We start from the raw sequence: 22,385 nt of genomic DNA, 5'->3' as shown, positions 1-22,385 counted from the left end.
CAAATTTATTTACTAAACTCCTAGCATTGGTGTACACACAAGTATACATGCACCTGTTCTTTTTCTTAGCTACCCTAACACAACCCATGTGTTTACTTGTACCGCAATGATTCCCAGCAGTCTCTGAAATATCCTGTATCTTATTTTCCAGGCTGCGGCTCATTCCAATAGAAGCAGTGCAAGAATCACTTTCACCTCTGCCAGTGGCTACTGTTAATCTATTAGTCCTTGTATCCCCCCCCCAAGCTAGCAGTTTTCCGACCCACCTAAAACTGCCTCGATAGCATCAGCAAACATTCTTGCACCCTTTCTATTTAAGTGTATCCCATCCCTGTAGAAGCAGTCTCTCCTGTTAACAAGTACAGACCAGGCTGAAAAAATTTCTACCCCTTGAGCCTTGCACAATCTTTCCAGGGCCGAATTGATCGAGAGGGCTCTCATCATATACTCCCTCCTATCATGTCTGGGCAGAATTGCAGACACTTTCAAATTAGGAGCTATACTTGATAGATATGAAGTTCTCTGAGCAGTGTACACAGCTCATAGAATTCTGTCAATGATATGCAGAAATGCAAAATAGGAGCTATGGATAAAGGGATGGTTGAACAGGAGAAGACACAGTGGTTATCAGAGGGCATAGCTCTTCTTCAGCTGATGTTATTAGTAGAGTTCCATAGAGTTCAGTGCTGGCCCATCATTGTTTTCAAAATTTATTAATCATATTAATGAAGGCATATCAGGCTTAACATTAAGTTTGCAGATAATATAAAGTTTGGCAGGTTGGTTAATGGCAGTTATCAGGGCAAGCTAACAGAACTGGAAAATTAAATTAATCTAGAAAAATTGGGCAGATGAGCTGAGTAGCAGCAAATGCAAGATATTGCATATAGGTAACAATACCAAATTAACATACAAAGTTGTAGTACATTCAAGTAGAGAATGAAAAAGACCTGGTGATACTTGATAGATATGAAGTTCTCTGAGCAGTGTACACAGCTCATAGATATTCTGTCAATGATATGCAGAAATTTTGTCCACAGGCACACAAGGAAGTGATTATACTATTGTATAAGGCAATGATATTAGGCCACACCTTGGGTACTGTATACAGGTTTGGAAGCTTCAGTTTAGGAAGGTTGTGAATCTGTTGGAACAGATGCAGTGAAGTGCAATTAAATTAGTGAGATGTACAAAAGGGTACTCTTACCAAGAATGGCTCCAGTCTGCAGTTTGCAGAACTGGAAACCATTCTGTCTGGAAACTAAGCACCCGCAAGGAGATTCAATCGAGGTGATTAAGGTTTTTGAATGTATTGGGTAAACTAGCTGATGACAACACACATGAAAGATAAATTTAAATTATGGATGGATGGTTCTGGGGGTGGGGAGAGAGAGATGTGTAGAAATTTGCTTTCAGCCAGCAGGTATTTGATTGTTGGAACAAATTTACACCTGGTGTCACAAAAGTGGGTATTTTGAATAAATTTGAGGAACTAGACAAGTTATTAGAGGGGTCAGGTAGGTGATTCTACAGAAATCATTTACAGAAATTATAAAAGCATGTATACTAATGACAAGAACAATTTATATTGTTCACACACTTTGGTATTCATCAGCTAGTAAATATTTACCTGAATTTTATTCCAAGGTACTACAGGATAAGCTTGGGAAGACAGTGCTAATTTAAAATGTAAATAATTTAAGATTATATTATTACAACTACAAAAGTGTACAAAGTTTTATTCTTCACAGTTCTTAACCTTGAACTTTTAGAATATATTACTAAATTGATTAAACAAATGCTATTACATCTGACATGTTTTTATCTTGTTATATCAGATACTATGTGATTTGTAAAGAAATGTGCATTATGATGGTTACAACCTATTGACAAAACTGAAAAACTAGCTTCACATATGCTATGGAAATTAAACACTACATACTCGCAGTTGTAATATTCTTAACCCGGTGCTGGCGGTGCCCCTAATTGTAGCAAGCACAATACCTGACAGGTGACCAACTTTCTCTTAAATTTCTTGAAAAAGTTTTTTCTCTGAATTCTGTTTCGACAATATCACTATTCATTCTTCGATGGACTGAAATATTTATTGTGTATAAGTATTATTTTAATTTAAAAAATGTTTAAATATTCAAAAATGCTACATTAGATTACATTATTCCTTTGAACAAGAAAGCAAACCATAGAGTATTGAATCAATTAATATGCCAAACTTTACTAAGCTCAGCTAACCACAATTATAAATCAGCTTCAAGCTCAGATTTGACTAATTCCAAATAATGCCCTAAAAATTACTACTAGTTACCATTGCAATGATGTCCTTATAGCCCTAGTCAACAGAATGTTCTTGAAAGTTTGTTTGCTCTTACTGAGTTGAGTAAAGAGTGATTCCCATGCTAAAAACAAACATTCCTGCCAGTCCATCAGAAGTTTTGAAGATTTCTAGCTCCCACATTTGGCTTAAAATGTTACAAAATGTATGTTAAGAACGTCTTCTACGTAAGTGGTGCCAAACTCAAAAGTACTAAAGTACCACACAAATGGGTTCTGGGGTAATGGACTGTTCAAAAGATTATAGGGTTGTGGACAGCATCAAATGGTTCTGAGGATCATGAGTGACACTAATAGCATTACTGAATATACAAAATATTTTCACATATTACCGCTTGCAAAAATATGCAATCTTATAACCATCAACATTTATGAAGGTTGCTATATGCAGTAGAATGCTGATTATCTAAATCAATTCATGACAAAAGTGGTTCAGATAATTGAAAATTCAAGATAATTGGATTAAGGTTATTCACAAAAAAAAAAAACACACACACACACACACACACACACACACACACACACACACACACACACACACACACACACACACACACACACACACACACACACACACACACACACACACACACAAATTTTTGCACTTTGATGTACTCTTATAGAGTAATAATAATAAAAAAATAAAAATTTTTTTAATTATAAGAAGTTGTGGAACACTGCATTCCTGCTTTTCGCACCAATTCATTGTTATTTCAAAGCAGTTACGAGAGGGAGTCGATTCGTCATTTTCTTCCTTATCATCCTTCACAGTTATCCTCTTCTTGAATACCGTCAAAAAATTTCCTGATCCATCAACTTTGGTAGCCATGATTGTCCGCATTACTTTTCATCCATTCTGTCACTTCTTTGATTTCCCAATCAGAACAACCAGGAATGTTGTTAATAAACTGTTAATAATATTAACAGCTTTCCCAAAATTCATGGAGCTGTATTAAAGCTGTTAAGAGCTTTAATACAGCTCCATGAATCAGCAAGCATGTAAACACTCTTTCAAGGCTTATAAAACACATCATGTTCATCATCATCACACAGTAAATATGTTCTCAAGAGTTAGTTCCTGAATAGTTTTTTAAGAATTTTAATAATCCCCTGATCTATAAGTTGCAATAGAGGTGTTACATTTGGAGGGAGGAACATGACTTTCCATGTTCACATTCCAAAAGTTCACTGCACGGGTAGGATGGCACATTGTCTACAATGACCAATACCTTCTCAAACTCTCCAATATTTTCTTGGTATTTTTTTCTCTTCAGGAATAAATGTCCTATCATATCACTCCGCAAATAAATTGGCTGTCATAGATGCCTTGATCTAATTCATATAAGTAAGGGTAAATTTTGCAAGCTCTTTAGAGCTCTTGGACATTTTGACTTGCCAACTAGAAGCAGATTTAACCTGTTTTCCCAACTGAATTAGCATAACCCATCACTGTCACTCGTTTTATAGCCGAGAGCAGTAGATACATATTTTGAGGATATGGTTTTTTAAGGCAGTGCTTTCTAGTTTAAATCTGTTTCATCAGCAACGTAAATAAAATAGAGATCACATGTTTCAATAAACAAGGCCATTTCTGCGATGAACTCTCCAGCATTTTCCTTATTTAGAGGCCACTTCCCACCATGTACTTTAAAGCTCTCATATTCCGTGTTGATATTTAAAATTATATAACCATTCAGAGCTAGCTTTAAATTTGCTATTTCCCCCTAACACTTTATTAAACATGAGAACTTTCCCATACAAAATGGAGTCTGAAATTGGCTGTCCACCTGATCTTTTTTGCATATAAACCATTTGTATATTGCTTTTCCTACTTCGTTGTTGTCAGCCTTTTTCATGTTTTTCTGCTACAGCTACCATCTTCACTTTCTAATATAGAAACAAACTGAAGAATTGACTCACTATTCTTTTTAATGCCAGAAATTGTGGGTGGCCACAATTTCTGGCATTAAATCTCTGCAATTTTATTCCATGATTCCCTCTTTTTTTTTCAACAAATTAATTATTTTCACATTGTTCACCACTTCCAGAAGAATATGCTTTTGTTTACTTGACATTGTAAATTTTTAGCATCCCCGAAACTAACATGACTATGGCTGGGAACAGAGTGGAATAATAACCGTGGGCTGACTCAGTGAGTGTGGGGGGGACTTACATCAACAACTGAGCCTGCATTCCTTGATAGCAGTGATTAGGTTATTTGGCAAGCATCAGATGGATCAGATTGGACCAGTGTAGAATACTCTTACATGACGTCATATACCTGAGGTCTGTATTCTATTTTTGATCTATTGATATACCCTGTATAGCACTATACATGGTATGGTAGCCAGTTCCTCATGTGATGACTGCTAAGTGCTCTGAGTATATTTAGAACCCACTGCATTTCATACAATTTAGCCATAAACCACAAGGTTTATGGCTAAATGTTTATTCTAACAACTATATTATGAATAAAATATGCATATTAAATCTGATTTTTTTTCCCCTCCAAATAACCTTAGCTATTTACGCTTTTTTCCCTATCCATTATATAATTGCAAAAAAGCCTATCTGGAGTCCTTTAGAAGGAAGTTCCTTCATCGCATTTGTTGTAGCTGCATTAACTGCTTCACAAGAAAATAGTGCCTTGAGTTCTTTAGTTTGGAAGAAAAAAAAAACATCGCATGGCAAAAGGTCAGATGAAGGATGTTGCAAGACAATTATGGAGTGATTTGAAAAGTATTCAGAAATTATTATTGCACATTAATGACTGTATTACTTCATGACCGTATTACTGTCATGAAGTGATTTTCCATTTTTTTTTCTTGGTCACAGAACATACCTCTTCCTCCTGATTGCATCTCTCAAGGACACTAAATATAAAGCTTTAGTAATAATATAATAATATGAGCTGCTGGTAACAATTCATAATGAATTTTTTTTCTAGGAAGCCAAGCAATATTTCTATTTTAAAAATTGATGTTTTATCTGCAGGTCAAAAAGATAACAACACGTTTCAATCTCCTATCACTAATGTTTTTAAAAATCCTAGATTATGATCACAAATTTCAACCATTTCTTTTAACAGTTCAACTCCTTTTTCTATCTAATCTTCTATTAAAAACTTGAACCAAGAAGTTGTATAATCTTTTCATAAACAAATACAAACCTTTTTCAAATTCAAAGTGCTGGTGCACCTTGAAAAGATAGTGCTTGTGGGCTGATTTTTTGTGGTTTTCTTTTAGTATTTTATTTTGGTAAGGTTTCTATGGGGTGTGAGCATGTTCTCTTTAAGTGAGGAGGCATGCATTCACTTCCCCAGAGGCAAGTTCTCTGGTGTTTTTTTTTTTTTTTTGCACTTTGGTATGGGGTGGTGAGGTTCATAGTAAATAAAATAAAATAAAAAGTTTCTTATTTTATATTTTTAAAAAATTGCACAGAATTTTCTGATCTTATTTTTTACTGTATTCAACTAGAGCATAACTGAAAATACATTAACTACATGGATACATTCATATTGCAAAATTTATGTATCAAATTGAAACAGCATTTTAACAGGATCTATACCTCTATTGCGACCATTCCAATTCCTGCCTTGGCCTCTTCCTCTTCTTCCCCCTCGAAAACTTCTACCCTTTCTCTCTCTGCCTTCACCATGATTATCACCTCTTTTTTGGCCAGTATCTGATGAACCTAATATATTATTTCATAAAATTAAATTTTTCAAATTATATGGAACACTTACGCTAAAATACACAAAAAATTGTGAAAACATCTCAGTCTGCTATATTACTGTTATATTACTGTTAAAAATAGGTCTAACTAGAAATTGTATTTTTAAATGTTCTAACTAGAAATGATGGAGCCCACTTATACATTCATCGGGATATCTTAGAAACCCTAACATACACTATAAATTTTCAGATGACATCATCGGGTTTAAAGTATAGGAACCACAGTCAAGAAATAATCATGCGATTATCAGTCGGAGGATGAAGAAATCCTTCAAAACATCAAACATCGTTAAAGATAAAGGCACTGGTTTTAACTTCAGAAGAGGGTCTTTGACAATTTAAGGTGCTATATGGCATCTGTGAACTGGGCAGATTGTTGAGGGATGGCAAATACATTTTAATTATGGAATACTTTTAAATCAAAAATCACAGAAGCCACGAACACATACATACCTTTAAGAAAATATTGCAGGAGGACAATGCCGAAATGGATGACTGTGGAGCTGGCTGGTCAAATAGAGCAGAAAAAGATAGCATGGGACAGTTATAAAGCAATTAAAAGTACCAAAACCTACAACAAGTACAGTCGGTCCTCGTATAACACGTGTTTACATTACACGAATTCGATCATACACGATTTATAAATAGGGGAACGATATCTTATATAACACGAACCGAATTCGCTTATGCACGATTTGCCTTTGTGTTTACAAGAAATGGCAGTCGAACGCAGAATCACCCCAACCGAACGCAACACAATAGGAATGAAGAGAAGATTTTGAAAATGTATTTATGTTTTTTATATCAGTGAAGGGGAAACACATTTCACCATAATAACGTAAAAACCAACACAATTCCAGCTATCGATATAATCGCAAATGCAATTAGATGGAGTTTACTACCAGTTTATAATAGATTCCACTAGCAGACGCAACTGGAAATTGTTTTATGGTAGTAACCCCCAGAAATGTGCTTTAGTAAAATGTGAGGTGTTAATAGTGTATCTCCGCCTTTATGGTGTTGTTTATTCAGTTGCTACACGCGTGCAGCTTTGTTTATGTGTATCAAGCGTGCCTCCGTTTTGTAATTGTGCTTTATTCCCTAAAAATTAGTAAAATACTTAAAAGGTGTGAAAAGGAAACGTCCTGGCGAAGACACTGCAGATTCAGAGAGGAAAAAAAAAAAAAAAAAAGCAATATCGATAAACAGAGGCGGACTGGGTCAAAAATTCTTACCCGGGAAAATTTATAGTGGCCTCATACTACGGTTTATGGCCAAAATCACACTGGCCTCCGGCCCACCGGGATTTCCCAGGTAAGGCTTATGGCCAGTCCGCCTCTGTCGATAGAGAAAAAATATGAAATTGTGAAACGTTTTTAGCAAAATGAAAGACCATGTGATATTGCATGTGCTACAGACCGAAATGAGGCAACGCCGAGAATTAGAAAGAATGCAGAGAAAATAAAAACAACTTTCATAGCAGGAACAACACAAAGTGTAATTAAAATCCATTAGATTAAGACACAAAGAATTGGAAGAGATGGAACGGCTGTCATCTGTTTTGATAGAAAATCAAACAAAAAACAAGTTTGCTTACGATAGAAGCAAAAGCATTAGCAATATTTTATTACGTAATAGTCGTAATAAAATACGTAAGCATTTTATTACTATTTTATTAATAAATTTTTATTATTTAAATAAATAATAAAAAATAAATTTTTTATTTATTATATTATAATAAAAAAAATATATTATAATATTATTTTTATTACGTATTTTAATCATACTTACGTATTTTATAACGATTAAAATTACCCGATTATTTATTGTGTTTGATAATGTTTTGGTTCCAAATGTGTGTTCAATCTTGGGTGGTCGGCACCTAACCCCACTTTTCCCATAGGGCCTGTTGTTTATATTGCACGATTTTGCATTGCACGAGGGTTTCTAGGAACACAACTATCGTGCTATACGAGGACAGACTGTACAAGTTGATCTGTAATAGTACCACAAACAAGGTCAGGAAGGCCAAGGCTGCATAGGAGAAAGCACTGACTAAGAGAGCAAAGAATGGGGACAAGGAATTTTTCATGTATCCAAATACAACAAAGAAGAAAACTAATCTGATTGGCCCTTTGTGCACTAGGTGTGGGAAAATCTTAGATAACCCAGTTGATGTTGTGGTAGAACTGAATAGGTACAGTCTGTCCTCGTATAGCACGATAGTTGTGTTCCTAGAAACCCTCGTGCAATGCAAAATCGTGCAATATAAACAACAGGCCCTATGGGAAAAGTGGGGTTAGGTGCCGACCACCCAAGATTGAACACACATTTGGAACCAAAACATTACCAAACACAATAAATAATCGGGTAATTTTAATCGTTATAAAATACTTACGTATTTTATAACGATTAAAATACGTAATAAAAAATATAATATATTTTTATTATAATATAATAAATAATAAAAAATAAATATTTTTAGTATTTTTAATACTAAAAAAGTATTTTTTACGAATAAAATACGTATTTTATTCGTAAAAAATTTATTATATTAAATAAAATAGTCGTAATAAAATACTTACGTATTATAAAATACGTAAGTATAAATTATAATACATAAGTCGTAATAAAATATTGCTAACGCTTTTGCTTCTATCGTAAGCAAACTTGTTTTTTGTTTGATTTTCTATCAAAACAGATGACAGCCGTTCCATCTCTTCCAATTCTTGTTTGTTTGTTATTTAGGAGCATTAGCAACTAAGGCCATATTGCTCCGGGATATGCGGTGATCATTCCCTGACCTTTCCGCATCCTCCATATTTGGTGGTGACGAGCTAGAACCCCGGTCTAATCAAGAAGCGTGTGCTACGCACTGCTGCTCCTTCCCACCTGGCTACGGAGGCGCCTCCAATTCTTGTGTCTTAATCTAATGGTTTTTAATTACACTTTGAATTGTTCCTGCTATGAAAGTTGTTTTTATTTTCTTCGCATTCTTTCTAATTCTCGGCGTTGCCTCATTTAGGTCTGTAGCACGTGCAATATCACATGGTCGTTCATTTCGCTCAAAGCGTTTCACAATTTCATATTTTTTCTCTATCGACAGAGGGGGACTGGCCATAAGCCTTACCGGGGAAACCCGGTGGGCCAGAGGCCGGTGTGATTTTGGCCATAAACCGTAGTATGAGGCCACTATAAATTTTCCCGGGTAAGAATTTTTGACTCAGTCCGCCTCTGTTTATCGATATTGCTTTTTTTTTTTCTCTCTCTGAATCTGTAGTGTCTTCACCAGGACGCTTCCTTTTCACACCTTTTAAGTATTTTACTAATTTTTAGGGAATAAAGTGCAATTACAAAACGAGGAGGCACGCTTAAACATAAACAAAGCTGCTCGCGTATAGCAACTGAATAAACAACACCGTAAAGGCCGAGATACACTATTAACACCCCACATTTTACTAAAGCACATTTCTGGGGGTTACTACCATAAAACAATAAAAACAATTTCCAGTTTCGTTTCTGCTAGTGGAATCTGTTATAAACTGGTAGTAAACTCCATCTAATTGCATTTGCGATTATATCGATAGCTGGAATTGTGTTGGTTTTTACGTTATTATGGTGAAATGTGTTTCCCCTTCACTGATATAAAAAACCATAAATACATTTTCTGAATCTTCTTCATTCCTATCGCGTTGCGTTCGGTTGGGGTGATTCCGCGTTCGACTGCCATTTCTTGTAAACACAAAGGCGAATCGTGCATAAGCGAATTCGGTTCGTGTTATATAAGATAACGTTCCCCTATTTGTAAATCGTGTATGATCGAATTCGTGTAATGTAAACACGTGTTATACGAGGACCGACTGTACTCTGCATCGGTGTTTATTGACGAAAGACCCTTCTCACTAAAACGAGGCTGTGCCATGCAAAATTAGTGATGTTGCAATTATAGATGATTGTTTATTAGAAAAACTTTTGAGCATAAAGGCAAGTAAGGCTCCTGGAGTTGATGGCATATACCCTGTATTTTGAGGGAGAGTGCGAGGGAGTGTATTGAATCATTGAGGTTAATTATAAGGGCATCTTTGGATTGGAAAAGTGCCAATGTATCATCAGTACATAAAAGCGGTTCTAAGAGAGACATTGGTAACTACAGACTGGTTAGTCTGACCTCAGTGGCAGAAAAAAACCTTAGAGGCAACGATTAGGCTATTTTTACAGAGTTGCTCGTGAGCTAGATTTAGGGAACAATTTTGGCATAGTTTATTTGGATTTCAGCAAAGCATTTGACTTGGTCCCTCATGAGAGGTTGGGATTACTGGTAAGATTCTAAGATGGATTCCTAGGTGGCTGTAGGGCAGAAGGCAAAGGGTTGTGATTAATGGATATTTTTCAGATTGGCGTAATGTCAGGAGTGAGGTCCCTCAAGGATTGGTTCTTAAACCACTGTTGTTTCTCATTTTCATAAATAACATATATGAAAGTCAGAAGGCTTGATGTCGAAATTTGCAGGTGAAGTAAAGATTAGCAGAGTCATGATTGTGTTGCAGGAGTGTTGCTGCATTAATGATTAATGCAGCAACACTCCTTCAGGATGACTTGAACAGACTTCAAAGTTGGTCAGAGAAGTGCCAACTGTGTTTTAATGCTGATAAATGCAAGGTCTTATACTTGGGGAATAGCAACCCAGAAATAAATTATACATTTCATGGGGTTGAATTAAAAATAGTGAAGAAGAAAAGGGATCAGGGTTACAATACAACCTTATACAGTAGTATTGTGACCTTCCTATCTCTACAGGATAACGTTCGAAAAATCATTGACAGGACACCATAGGCAAGGAAGGTCCATGGTGCCCTATCGATGATTTATCAAATGTTATCCTGTAGAGATAGGAAGGTCATAATACTACTGTATAAGGCAATTGTAAGACCACATTTGGAATATTGTGTTCAAGTATAGAGGCCATCTGAAAAAAGACAGAGCTTCTTGAAAGGGTCCAAAGACAGGCAACTCAAATGGTGAGATCAGCAGCAGGAAGACCATATAAGAAAAGACTCCAATTACGCAGGCTACAGAGCTTGGCAACTAGGCACCTCAGAGGTGACCTGAGAGGGATTAGTAAAATGAATAAAGGTGAAATTCTCACTGTTATAAAGAATTCCAGAACTAGGGGTCATAAATAACAGTTTGAGGTTTAGATTAGATTGTAAGAAGTTTTATTTTAGTCAGCGAGTTGTTGATTGCTCTAACAAGTTGCCCTTGCAGGTAGTTGAGTGTGACAGTTTGAATAAATTCAAAGGTCATCCAAGGTCCATTGCCGATGTTCTTTTGCCCAGTTGAGGCATAGAGTCCCGTGTCGTCGTGTTGACAATGGGATTCTGGTGGCTCAGTGGCTCCCATAACCTGTTGTGGCTAATGATCGCCTGATGGTCTTAGTGGAGACGTTTCTGGCACCTCCCTCATTGAAGTCAGTGATTTGTGCCACTGTCGCTCTCCGGTTGGCTAAAACAATGCAAGACAGACATCGACAACCAAGCTCATCCACCACCCTTCTCCGCCCACAGCACTGGCCATGATGAGATATTATTCGGGAAATGACTTATTTTTGAATACACTCTTGATACTGTTGAACAGGGATAGTGCAATTTTTGTACCACCTCCGCGATATAGAGTGACCCATGCATCGGGCACCCACTATCATCCCTCTTTCAAAGCGAGTTAACTCACGATGTTTATCCATACTGACATCGAATTACCATCTACGCTAAAGCAGTGTACCTATATACCTGCCAAGCTGTGGGTTCATCCACTAGCAGGAAGGGTGACAGCATCACACTGCCCATGAATTCTGTCCTTTCAGTGTATTATGCACCATGTGAGTAGTCATTTCTTAATACGTATTAATAAACTCTTAAAATGTTAGAAAATTTATTCATTCTCACTTATTCTGATTTATTTCCCATTTTTTACTATATTTCTGAATGTTGAATTATAGCATTTTTCGTTGTTTTAAAGGTCATATTTCTTCATGACAAAATTTCAGTTTAACAAATTTTTTTGGGCAAACTATCAATTTTGTTATATAGAGGTCCAACTGCATTTGAGTTTTGTATTGCATTTTCGCATTTTCATTACATTCCATTGTTAGGTGCCACTATAGATGTTTTCGCATCAATAATAGACTGAATGCCACACTGCTATAGCTAAGTGTTCTATGATGCCAAAGTCAAGTGTAGAGCATTGTCAACAGTATCAAGCAAACCAACCTAAGAAAATAAAGATGAAGGTAGAAATAAGTGCACGAGAACAAAAAGACTATTGAAATAGCAGCGAGGCCAAATCTTGCTGCTATCTGAGACTTGGTTAGACAATAACAAGAGTGTCAGCAACCCGAACTTCGACTGAATGGTTCAATTCAAGCATGAAACCAAATGGACAGCTGGAGTTGCAATATATCACAAGATGGACAAGGTACACATTGTTACACCATACGCACATAGAATCTATCAACACACGACTGGTCCGACGATCAGTGTTCTGCCCACTGGCGATATACGTACAGCAGAGTGCTTGTTACCCAGCGGCCAAGTGATACTTACGACAGTTGTCAATGTTTCCCCTAACAGTGACAAACAGGACATAACTGACTTCACTCATTTCATTTTGCTGCTGTACTCAATTCAAGGTGCAGCGCCGTTAAAGAAAGATTTACTCTCATACTGGCATACCAGTGATCATGAGCGGTGATTTAAACGCTAATTTCAGATTGGAAGAAGCTAAACCATTAATATTTCCTGCAAGAAATGTTCGATCTAACCCTGAATGAATCCCTCAATTTCAACTACAAGATCGGGTACCTCAATCGACGCTGTTTTCCAGAGACATTTGGACACATTGCAATCGCAAGTATATGACTCTTACTTCAGTTATCATAAATCCATTGTATCTTGTCTTCCCTCAAGTGCTACCTGTGAATAATACTTTTTTTTTTTTTCTTTTTTTTTTAAAAAGTGAAAGCATATATTTCAAAATATTGTTTGTGAAAATAACACTCCTGGAGCATGTGCATTTGTTCTTGTTCGTGTTCAAACTTGCCTCCCTTTTTTGGGTGTGGTGTATTTTGTTGCTATGGGAAAGAAAAACCACTGTTAAAACTCACACTGCTAAGAACAGCAGATAACAGCTTGTTTTGTTTGTTTCAGGATTTATTGGGCACATCTGCAACTATAGTGCGCCATACATATGGTAACTATGCATGCCATTTCTTCTCAAATAGAGAAAATAGAAAATAAGGAACCAGAAAGTAATTTTTTTTAGCTAACTAAAGGAGGTGATATACTTTAATCATCTTGAGAAAGTTATAAATGCTTGAGACATTTGTTTCATTGTTTAAAAGTGAGGTAAGTGTAAGATCTTTTGTTGTGGCTGAAGTGCAAAGATTCTGGCGTTCTCGTGTATATTTTGTGCATTCAACCAGAATGTGTTTCACTGAGAGCATTGTATTAATCTCTCCTCTTAAAAGATAACCATGAGTGATATTTGTGTGACCTATTCGCAGACGAGCCAATATTACCTCTTGATGTCGAATTGAACTAAAGCTGGAAGGCCATCGCTCAAGGTTTGGCTTGATACTTCAAAGCTTATTATTAGGTTGATTTTTCCATGATAACTGCCATTGGCACATGCATTTTTCCTGGATTATTGGTCGATAGTCTTGATGAGGCACTTTCCACTTGTTCTCTGGTGGTAGGTGAGTTAATTTGACAGCATTGTCCGCTAGTTCATTTCCAGGAATTGCCATATGTCCTGGGACCTAGCAGAAGTGTATGTTTTTCCCAAGTTCTGATAAGGTATGTAAAAAGCTGACTATTCTTTTCATGACTGGGTGGGTGATGTTCGTGGTGTTTTTTAGTGCTTGAAGTGACTTAAAGAATCTGTGAAAATTATGCTGTTGTTAATATCAGAAGACTCAATATGATTCAGTGCAACCTGAATTGCTATTAGTTCGGCTGAAAATATACTGAACTCACATGATAACTGATAAGCTAATGTGATGTTTGGAAAAACTGCGGCGATTTCAACGTGGACATCATTCTTTGGTCCATCAGTATGTACTATGGAAAAGCTGGGAAACTGGTCCACTACAGCATGTCATAGTTGCAAGAAGTTTTCTCTATGCAATGTAGATTTATTCCATTCATGCAGATGTAAGTCACATGAGGGTGGAATGATATTCCAAGGAGCAAGAGAGGATGGGAGGCTATGTGCCACATTGTCTAAGGTTAAATTTAGTTCTTCTAAGGGGTGTTTTATTCTCATACCCAAAGGACGATTAGCATTAGGGCAGTTTTGGTATAACCTGCTGTGCTGTGATGTGAAAAGTATCTGCCAGTTTGGGTGTTCTGGCATAGATCTAATTTTATAGGCATAACGTAGTATCAGTTGTCGCCTGATCGAGAGAGGAAGTTCGTGTGCTTCAGCATATAAGCTATGTATTGGAGACGTGCAATATGCTCCTAAAGCAACGCGTATTCCACTATGATGGATAGGGCCAAGCCAGCGAAGGGCACTAGGTCTTGCTGAACTATAGACTGGTGCTCCGTAGTCAAGCTTCGATCTTATTAATGCTCTGTATAACCGTAATAAAGTAAGGCGGTCAGCTCCCCAATTAGTTGCAAAGAGAACCCGGATGATATTTAGTTTTTGTTGACATGATGATATGCTTTTGATATGCTCAACGAAAGTGAGTTTATGGTCTAAAGTGATTCCTAAGAACCGTATGCTAGGATGAACTGCTATTGGTTGGCGATTCAGTCATAGCTCCGGATTGGGATGGAGTTTGCATTAGTGGCAAAAATGGATGCAAAATGTTTTTTCCAGACAAAGTTGAAATCCATTAGTCTGAGCCCATGAACAGATCTTAGTTATTGCCCCTTGCAACTGTCTCTCAATAGTATTCATGTTTTTCGCATGACACCAAATACTAAGGTCGCCTACAAACAGTGCTTTATCAATAGTGTTTGGAATTTGTCCGGCAATGGTGTTTATTGCAATTATAAAAAGTGAAGCACCGAGTACAGAGCCTTGAGGAACTCCTTGTGAAAATACTTGGGACAGTGAGGTTTTAAATCGAACCTGGAATGTACGCTTGCATAGGAAATTCTGTATGAAAATCGGGAGGTGACCCCGAAGTCCATGGCGATGTAATTCATGGAGTATTCCATACTTCCACGTGAAATCATAGGCCATACTGATATCAAAGGAGACTAACACATGATGTTCCAATCTGAGGAATGCATTCCGAATGGAATTCTCTAGTCTGACTAGTATATCTAGTGTAGATCTGTTTTGTCGAACACTGAACTGTGCAGAATGTAGCAGGTTGAAATTTTCAAGGTACCAAATCAGTCGGCGGTTCACCATCTTTTCGAGAATTTTGCAAATGCAACTGGTCAAGGCAATTGGTCTATAATGAGTGGGATTTGTAGGGACCTGGTTTAGGGAAGGCAAGGACCGTAGCATGATGCCATTGATTAGGGAATTTATCTTCCAGGAAGAGTCGACTGAATAGATGAAGTGACTGTAATGACTCGGTACTTAGTTTCTGTATCATGGAATAATGAATATTATCTGGTCCTACAGCACTGCATCTAGATGTTGACAATGCTCTATGTAATTCGTGGATGGTAAAAGGTAAGTTGTATTGTTCATCTCCTTTTGAAGAGAAGTTTAACTTTTGTTTTTCTAAACTTGTTTTTAATCTTCTGAAGGTCAGTGTATAACTTTCTATTGCTGATGTTTTTGCAAAGGTTTCACCTAGTATATTGGCAATTCCAGCAGGATCATTTGCATTCTGCCCTCTCCGTTCCATGATGGGTAGAGGTATCGTTTTATATTTGGCACTCATTTTTCTGATTGCTTTCCAAATTTATGTGTAGGAGTTGCTTGATTGATAGTCGAAGTGAAGCGGATCCCAGCAGCCTTTTTATTGCAGCATCTAACATATCTCGCTCTTGCTGTAGCGCACTTATATTGAATGAGATTGGTTGTAGTTGGACTCCGGCGAAAAGAATTCCAAGCTTTGCTTTGCTCTTTTTTAGCCACAAGGCATTCATCACGCCACCAGGTTTTTGGATGAATCGGTAATTTTGAAGAGGATTTCGGCACGGTTTGTTCTGCTGCATGTAATATCGTTTTTGTGACATAGTCAACTGCTTCATCAGTTGTGGAATTTTGGATTATTTCGGGATCAAGCTTAGTTAATTTTTTATAGGACTGCCAATCTGCTTTATCAGTGAGCCCATGTGGAATTTTAGTAGGATGATGAGGGGGCTTATTAAGTAATTCAATTATTATGGGGAAATGATTGCTATGTAATGGATTGTTGTTTATTGTCCACTTTAGAGTAGGATATAAGGTTGCTGAACAGATAGACAAGTCTATTGCAGTACTTGTTCCTGAAAGAAGGTAAACGTATGTAGGTGAACCATCATTTAGAAGGAGGTTGTTATTGTCTAGACACTGTTCAATTAGTTTTCCTCTTTGATCGATGTTGTTGTTACCTCATAGAGTGTGATGACCATTTAAGTCTCTCAGAATGAGGAAAGGTGTTGGGAGTTGAGCTATAAGATTGTTGAGATCATTTTGTTGGAAGGTATAGCTTGGTGGGATGTATAAGGAGCAGATTGTCATATGGAAGTCAGCAGCTACACGGACTGCTATTGCCTCGAGGGGGGAGTTCAGTAAGATCTGTTTGGTAGGAATATGTGGGTTTGTTAAAATAGCTACACCACCATGTGCAATATTCTGATTGGTTCTGTCTTTTCTAATAATGTTATAACGAGACAGTTTTGGTGTATTTTGGGGTTTTAAATAAGTCTCTTGAAGGCAGAGACATATTGGTGAGTATTTACGGGAAAGATCGTATAGGTCATCGATATTGGCACGGAATCCATGACAATTCCACTATGTTATTCTGTTCATTATTTATCTCTTGTTAGACTTTCTGAGCATTTTCGGGTTGCTGAGGTTTTCTGTTTTTCACTTTTGTTTTTATCTATTTTTGGGAAGGAAGGCCTTTCGGTGTCCATGCCTTCTTCAACAAAAATTTGAAGGACAGGGTCATCTGCTGATTTTTCTTTAGTGTCCATTTGTTGTCGATGACTAGAAGTTAGGATATGTTTTTCTTTGAGTCCTTGATCCGGAGTGTAGTATGGAAATTGGTGTATTGACTGCTTGGGTTTGAGTTGCACTGTACAAAGATTTTACATAATTCGAGAAAGACTCTTTTGGGGGTACTGTTAGTTCAGTTTGCAATGTGGTTCATTGGAATTTTTTGGTGGCTTGGGCATACGTAGGTCTGTTTGCATGAGTTGGTAGTGAGATGATTCTTTTTGCTTCTTGGTAAGAAACATTATGCTCGGTTCTGGATCTGGATAAGTTTCTCACTTTTCCAGCACTCATGTTCTAGCATAAGCAGGATGATCTTTTTTGCAGTTTGGACATACTGATTGAGGAGCATTACAGTTTTCGCAATCATGTTCAACTGAACCACACTTTGCGCAAGTAGGGGTTCCCCAGCAAGCTGTCTGGGAAAGTCCATACTTCTGACATTGGAAACACCGTAGCGGGTTTTGGGACATATGGTCTGACATTACATACCAGATATCCGGCCTTAATGGATGATGGACGATTCAGTGTATTAAAGGTCAAGATCAGATTGCGGATAGGGATCAGATTGCCATCTTTTCTGGTGAATATTCTCTTGACATGAATAACTCCTTGTTCTTTCAGTTCTTCTAGCGTTTCTTCTTCAGATACATCTAGTAAGTCCCAGTCTGAGATCACTCCTTTAGAAGTGTTCAGTGATCTGTGGGGCATTACAGTTACTGGGAGTCCTGCAAAGAAATCAGTTTTCTGAAGTCGCTCAGAATGTTTGGCATTAGATGTCTCAATGAGAATATCTCCTGATCTGAGTCTTTTTACGGATTTCGGAGATCCTGCTCCACTTTCCAATTCCTTTTGAACTCTAAATGGAGAAAGTTTGCCAACTGCATTCTCACCAGTTGAATGGATGATCAGATAGGTTGGAATTGGAATGGTCTCTGGCTCAGTTTTTTGGCACTTTGCAGTTCCTGCTGTGGAACTATCTTTCTTTTTTGATATCTGGGTTGTGTCTGGCAGCCCAGATAAGTCTGAGTTTGACTTACTCATGATATGCTCTTTTTGGCCCCGGGAGGTTGTCTTTTTCTCCCAGGTTAGCAGCCCCGCCACGTGGAGGCAAGAGCGGTGCCACCTAGCGACCCAAGCGAAGAAAAGGGTTAGTATTAACTAAAAATAAGAGGGATTAAAGAAAGATGGCTTTCCTTTCTAGGTTATAGTATTTAAATATATCTAATTATAATATTCAGGAGTTATCGGACTTTCGAAACTAAGGAGAAACGTATTTACAGTTAAGCGTACTGGATAATCACTCTGGTAAGGCGCTGTGGTCACTAATATCGCTTGGCACTCGGGGACCAGATAACAGCACTTGTGAATATGAAACTAACTAGTTCTTTTTATTGGTTCTTGAGTTGTTTACAGTGGCACTTTTCATTTGCTGTTGTGAAAACTATGTTCTTTGTTATTTTTGCTCAAACTGTTTTTCGTGTATTTTTTGCTAAAATTTTAAGTTCATATATTTTTGATGATTATTAGGGGGCTTCGCACACTGCTCGCTTTACTCACCAACCCCCAACGGATGCTTTTCTACATAAAATGTAGATGTATGACAGAATAAGTCAAATATTTCTACGTAAAAGACATCTGTCGAAACGAACTGATCAATATCTAATCAGAAAATGACCTATGTAATTATTTACCTGTGCATTTGTAGTGACATAATTGCCCTGTCCACTTGTAAAATGTGACTTGCATCTCTCTCTTCTCCCATTGGCTACCCCGCATGCAGCATTCTCAAGGTCAAATAAATATCACTATAAAATTATTTACCGGCATTTACATAGGTCACTTAGGAAAGGGTCTTTTGCTTCGGGTTCATAATGCATGAGGAATATTGTTGGATCCGAAAGATAGGTCACTTAGGAAAGGGTCTTTTGCTTCGGGTTCATAATGCATGAGGAATATTGTTGCATCCGAAAGATCAGGATTAAAATAATTAAAAAATACTAAACTATTTACAAACATACAAACTATATCGGAACGAAGGGTTCCTTCATCAGCTGACATTAATATAGAAAAAAATGTTACAATGGAACATCAAATGATGCCGGGTGTGGTCGTGTATTAGACAGAGAAGAACGTGCACGAGATTGGTGAACGTTATGGAGGCAGTTGTAAATGCAACAAACATTGGCATGCATCCCACGTACATGCTCTACATTGTCAACAGCAAGTGTCTGATTCTGCCAGTAACCAATCTGTGTTCCTTCCATTTAACATTCAATTTAACATTTAACGTTTTTTGTATATTAACATTAGCTGATGATGGGACAAATTGTCCAAATATAGTAGAGGTATGATTGTAAATGTTTAGTATTTTGTAAATATTTTAGTTTTTTGTGAATATTTGTATAGTTTTGTTATTATTTGAATAATAATAACATTATACTAACATTATAATTCACTGATCGAAATCTAATCAGGAAATGTAACTATTTACCTGCACATTTGTAGTGACGTAATTGCCCCGCCCTCTTCTCTTATTGGCTCAAATAAGTGACATAATTGCCCCCCCCTTCTCCCATTGGCTTGAATAAATATCACTAGGAGGAAAACTTTTTAAATGTATGGATGGCGCCTCCATAGCCAGGTGGGAAGGAGCAGCAGTGCGTAGCACAGGCTTCTTGATTAGACCGGGGTTCGAGCCCCTCACCACCAAATACGGAGGATGCGGAAAGGTCAGGGAATGACCACCGCATATCCCGGAGCAATATGGCCTTAGTTGCTAATGCTCCTAAAAACCAAATAACAAACAAACAAACAAACAATGTATGGATAGATCTATGTTAGGTTTAATTGAAATATGTTAATTTATTTGTTTATGGCTAAACTTCTTAACAAAACAATTAATAGTGCAGATTGAAGTATGATAATTAAGGAATACTAAAATTATAATAGTAATATACATACATATATATATATATTAAAGGGGCTATGGCTGGGGTAGGGGCCTCAAATTTAAATATGGCCAAGGAACTATTTCATCCTTAATCCAGCCCTGCCCTTGAGTATTTGACAGTTGCGGTGCATCCTATTTGGCTGAATGATGATGAGAATTTTCTGTGAGAGAGTTTTCCTATGTCCTACCATTCAGTCGTCCCCTAAAAAAAAACAAAAATGTGTACTCATACATTTCTGTGTGACAGGTGCAGAAGTGTGTGTGTGTGTGTGTGTGTGTGTGTGTGTGTGTGTGTGTGTGTGTGTTCTGATGCCCCCAAATTAGACTACAGTGGGGGAAACCTATTTGGAGTGCCCCCCCCCCAAGCTGGCATCATGCCCCTTCATGGTAACTGCTGGCACCAGTTCCAGATGATCTGACCAGAGTGGGATCTTATGCAGAGCCATTGTGCACACGTGTGATCCCCTCCCCACATAGGGTGCCCTGGCCTTATGACTTTATCCCAACCAACCCTGTATCCCTTCCTCCACCTCCCCACCCAAACATTTCACCTAGTGAATTCTACCACCACAAAATGTTTAGAGTTCGTGACAGTCCCCCATTTGGAGAATGGGCTACTTCAACAGGGAAATCCCTTCATCCCTCCTAACTTACTATTTCCAGGTGGGCAGTCTTCCTATCATCCACCTGCCTTCTCTTCATCTGTTCCCTCCTACCTTCATGGTCTGCCCTGTTCTCTTTTCACTCTCCAGAGATGCTTGCCTTCTCAGGCCCTCCCTAGTAAGCTCAAGCACAGACCTGGGTTCATCCCGCAACCACAGACCATCCCATACTATACCCGGCTGCCTCCTTGCGGCAATGGATAGGCAAAATGGCATCCCACTAGGGGCTCCGTGGCTAAATGCTGGAAGAACACCAGGCTAACACAATCCAACACTATACCACATGGAGTTGAGCCCCCCCCGGTGCTGCTTCACAATCAACACTATAGCTACTTGGCTGTATTTTCTTAGGCAGCTGTAGCCAAGTACACTAGTAGAGATGTACATGTGTTTATTTTGCTGTGGTTCAAGCCCACATGATTGCTAAATACAGTGATGTTCTTGTATTCTCTATTTGTGAACTCTACTGGACTTATGTTGTTGTCCTGGAATATAAAGTACTTTACTTACAGATTTTATAAAGCATATCATGGTCAAATGGGCTGAGAAGTGGCAACCGAAGTTTAACATTGACAAATGCAAAGTACTGCATATGAGTAGCAGTAACCCAAGAGAAACGTACCAACCGTGTGGTACTACACTCAGGAAAGCAGAGGGTGAAGAAGACCTGTGGGTAGTTGTGCAGTCAGATATGAAGTTTGCTGAGCACTGCACGGGCTGCCAGAGTAGGTCATGGAGTCTTGTCAATGATATATAGGAATTTTGCTAGCAGGGACAAGGAGGTGATTATCCCATTGTATAAGGCAATGGTCAGGCCACACTTGACATACAAATACAGGTCAGAAGGCCTCATTTTAGGAAGGATGTAGAGTTGCTAGAAAGAGTACAAAGAAGGGCAACAAAAGGGTGCTCTTACCAAGATAGGCTTAAGTTCTGCAAATTGCAGCACCTAGAGACTAGGCACATACGAGGTGATCTGATTCAGGTGTATATGGCTTTGAATGGTTTGAGCAGGCTCAATGTTGATGGGATACTTCCGCTTGCTCCGATTAAGAAACTGATGGGGCATAGATTCAAATTGAGGAAAGAGTTCTAGAATAGATGTGCATAAATTTGCCTTTAGCCACCGAGTAGTTGATTGCTGAAACAGACTTCCATCTCTTATTGCGGAAGTTGATACTTAAATAAATTTAAGGCTGAGCTGTATTTGGAGTGAATAGATGAGTGAAATGAGAGTGTTTTTTTTTTTTTTTTTTTGGCTGATGCTGCATAAGCTTGCTTTCTTGCATCGCCTGCCTCTGCTAATGCCAATGCTCCCAACATATAAATCATCCTCTGAAATGCAAAAAAAGTCTAAATTTTACAACAAATATATACCAATAAAATCCTAAAACTGAATTAAAGGCACATGCCTATGGTTCGAAATGCAAAAACTAGTCTAAAATTTCAGAGTAGGCATATATTCTGACTGTAAAATCCTAACCTTGAATTAAAAGGCACATGCCTAGGATTAGATAA

General features: G+C 37.7%; 1 protein-coding gene across 3 annotated transcripts in view; it reads right to left on the bottom strand.

Annotated features, from left to right (window-relative positions):
* larp (La related protein) overlaps positions 1-22,385 on the bottom strand; it is a 467,832-nt gene that overhangs the window by 174,024 nt on the left and 271,423 nt on the right. For all 3 annotated transcript variants that reach the window (XM_090369301.1, XM_090369300.1, XM_090369299.1), the window contains one exon: positions 5,917-6,042. In XM_090369301.1, the coding sequence (XP_090225427.1) occupies positions 5,917-6,042 (126 nt within the window). The remainder of the gene's footprint in view (positions 1-5,916; positions 6,043-22,385) is intronic.

The sequence above is a fragment of the Mastigoproctus giganteus genome, chromosome 3 (genome assembly GCF_048544385.1).
Source record: "Mastigoproctus giganteus isolate SK-2022 chromosome 3, ASM4854438v1, whole genome shotgun sequence".
NCBI classification, from domain to species: Eukaryota; Metazoa; Arthropoda; class Arachnida; order Uropygi; family Thelyphonidae; genus Mastigoproctus; species Mastigoproctus giganteus.
The sequence above is the reverse complement of the archived record's forward strand: the minus strand, read 5'-3'. Positions and strand labels throughout refer to the sequence as shown.